Source organism: Pyrgilauda ruficollis, unplaced genomic scaffold (genome assembly GCF_017590135.1).
Source record: "Pyrgilauda ruficollis isolate IOZ18807 unplaced genomic scaffold, ASM1759013v1 scaffold3358, whole genome shotgun sequence".
In the NCBI taxonomy this organism is placed as follows: domain Eukaryota; kingdom Metazoa; phylum Chordata; class Aves; order Passeriformes; family Passeridae; genus Pyrgilauda; species Pyrgilauda ruficollis.
Window position 1 is genome coordinate 1 of NW_024524776.1, and position 1,809 is coordinate 1,809.

Sequence of the window (1,809 nt, forward strand, 5' to 3'; positions counted from 1 at the left end):
GTCTGTACTGGTTATACTGGTCTGTACCGGGTTATACTGGTCCATACCAGTTTGTACTGGTTTCTCCTGGGTTACACTGGTTCACACTGGTCCATACTGGTCCCTACTGGTTTACACTGTGTTATACTGGTCTGTACTGGTCTGTACTGGTCTGTACTGGTCCATACTGGTCCATACTGGTCCAGGCCATGGACGCCCCCTCGGATGAAGGTGACGATGATGATGATGAGGAGTCGGTGCCGCAGGCTCAGCAGCGCCTCCTGCAGGTCTGTACTGGTTTATACTGGTTTGTACTGGTTTGTATTGGTCTGTATTGGTCTGTACTGGTCCATACTGGTTCATACTGGTTTATACTGGTCTGCAGGCCATGGATGCCCCCTCAGAGGCCGCTGATGACGGATGAAGGTGACGATGATGATGATGAGGAGTCGGTGCCGCAGGCTCAGCAGCGCCTCCTGCAGGTCTGTACTGGTTTATACTGGTCTGTACTGGTTTGTGCTGATCCATACTGGTTCATACTGGTCCATACTGGTCTGCAGGCCATGGATGCCCCCTCAGAGGCCGCTGATGATGAAGGTGACGATGATGATGATGATGATGAGGAATCTGTGACACACGCTCAGCAGTACCTCCTGCAGGTCTGTACTGGTTTATACTGGTCTGTACTGGTTTGTGCTGATCCATACTGGTTCATACTGGTCCATACTGGTCTGCAGGCCATGGATGCCCCCTCAGAGGCTGCTGCTGATGATGATGAAGGTGACGATGATGATGATGAGGAGGAGGAATCTGTGACGCACGCTCAGCAGCACCTCCGGCAGGTCTGTACTGGTTTATACTGGTCTGTACTGGTTTGTACTGGTCTGTACTGGTTTATACTGGTCTGTACTGATTTGTACTGGTCTGTACTGGTTTGTACTGGTCTGTACTGGTTTATACTGGTCTGCAGGCCATGGATGCTCCCTCAGAGGCCGCTGATGGTGATGATGAAGGTGATGATGATGATGAAGGTGATGATAATGATGATGATGAGCAGTCATTGGTGCAGGCTCAGGAGCGCCTCCTGCAGGTCTGTACTGGTCTGTACTGGTCTGTACTGGTTTGTACTGGTCTGTACTGGTTTATACTGGTTCATACTGGTTTACACTGGTGGCAGATCATGGATGTCCCCTTGGAGGCCACTGATGATGAAGGTGACGATGATGATGATGAGGAGTCGGTGGCGCAGGCTCAGGAGCGCCTCCTGCAGGTTTGTACTGGTTTATACTGGTCTGTACTGGTCCGTACTGGTCCATACTGGTTCCATACTGGTTCCATACTGGTCCGTACTGGTCCGTACTGGTCCGTACTGATCCGTACTGGTCCGCACTGGTCCGTACTGGTCCGTACTAGTCCGCACTGGTCTGTACTGGTCTGTACTGGTCCATACTGGTCCATACCGGTTTGTGCTGGTCCGTTCTGGTCTATACTGGCCTATACTGGTCTATACTGGTCCATACCGGTCCGTACTGGTCCGCACTGGTCCGCACTGGTCCGTACTGGTCCGCACTGGTCCATACTGGTTTATACTGGTCCATACCGGTCCGCACTGGTCCGCACTGGTCCGTACTGGTCCGTACTGGTCCGTACTGGTCCGTACTGGTCCGCACTGGTCCCCGCAGGCGCTGATGGCTCGCGCAGACCGGGCGCTGCCCCGGCGGGCGCTGGAGCGGGACTGGGACGTACTGGGAGAGCTGGGCAGCGGCTCCTACGGGCGCGTGCTGCTGGCACGGCCCCGGCACGGAGGTGAGGGCACCGGGCACACCTGGG

At 54.6% G+C, this 1,809-nt stretch overlaps 1 protein-coding gene across 1 annotated transcript; it reads left to right on the top strand.

Moving 5' to 3' along the window:
• Window positions 1-156: 156 nt before the first annotated feature.
• LOC121357459 (nucleolin-like) lies at window positions 157-1,785 on the top strand (the record flags this gene model as incomplete). Its single annotated transcript, XM_041474726.1, has 7 exons — window positions 157-266; window positions 365-461; window positions 540-638; window positions 717-821; window positions 950-1,069; window positions 1,157-1,249; window positions 1,662-1,785. Coding segments are annotated over exons 1-7 (700 nt in total), but the record flags the coding sequence as incomplete, so codon positions are not given.
• Window positions 1,786-1,809: the final 24 nt, after the last annotated feature.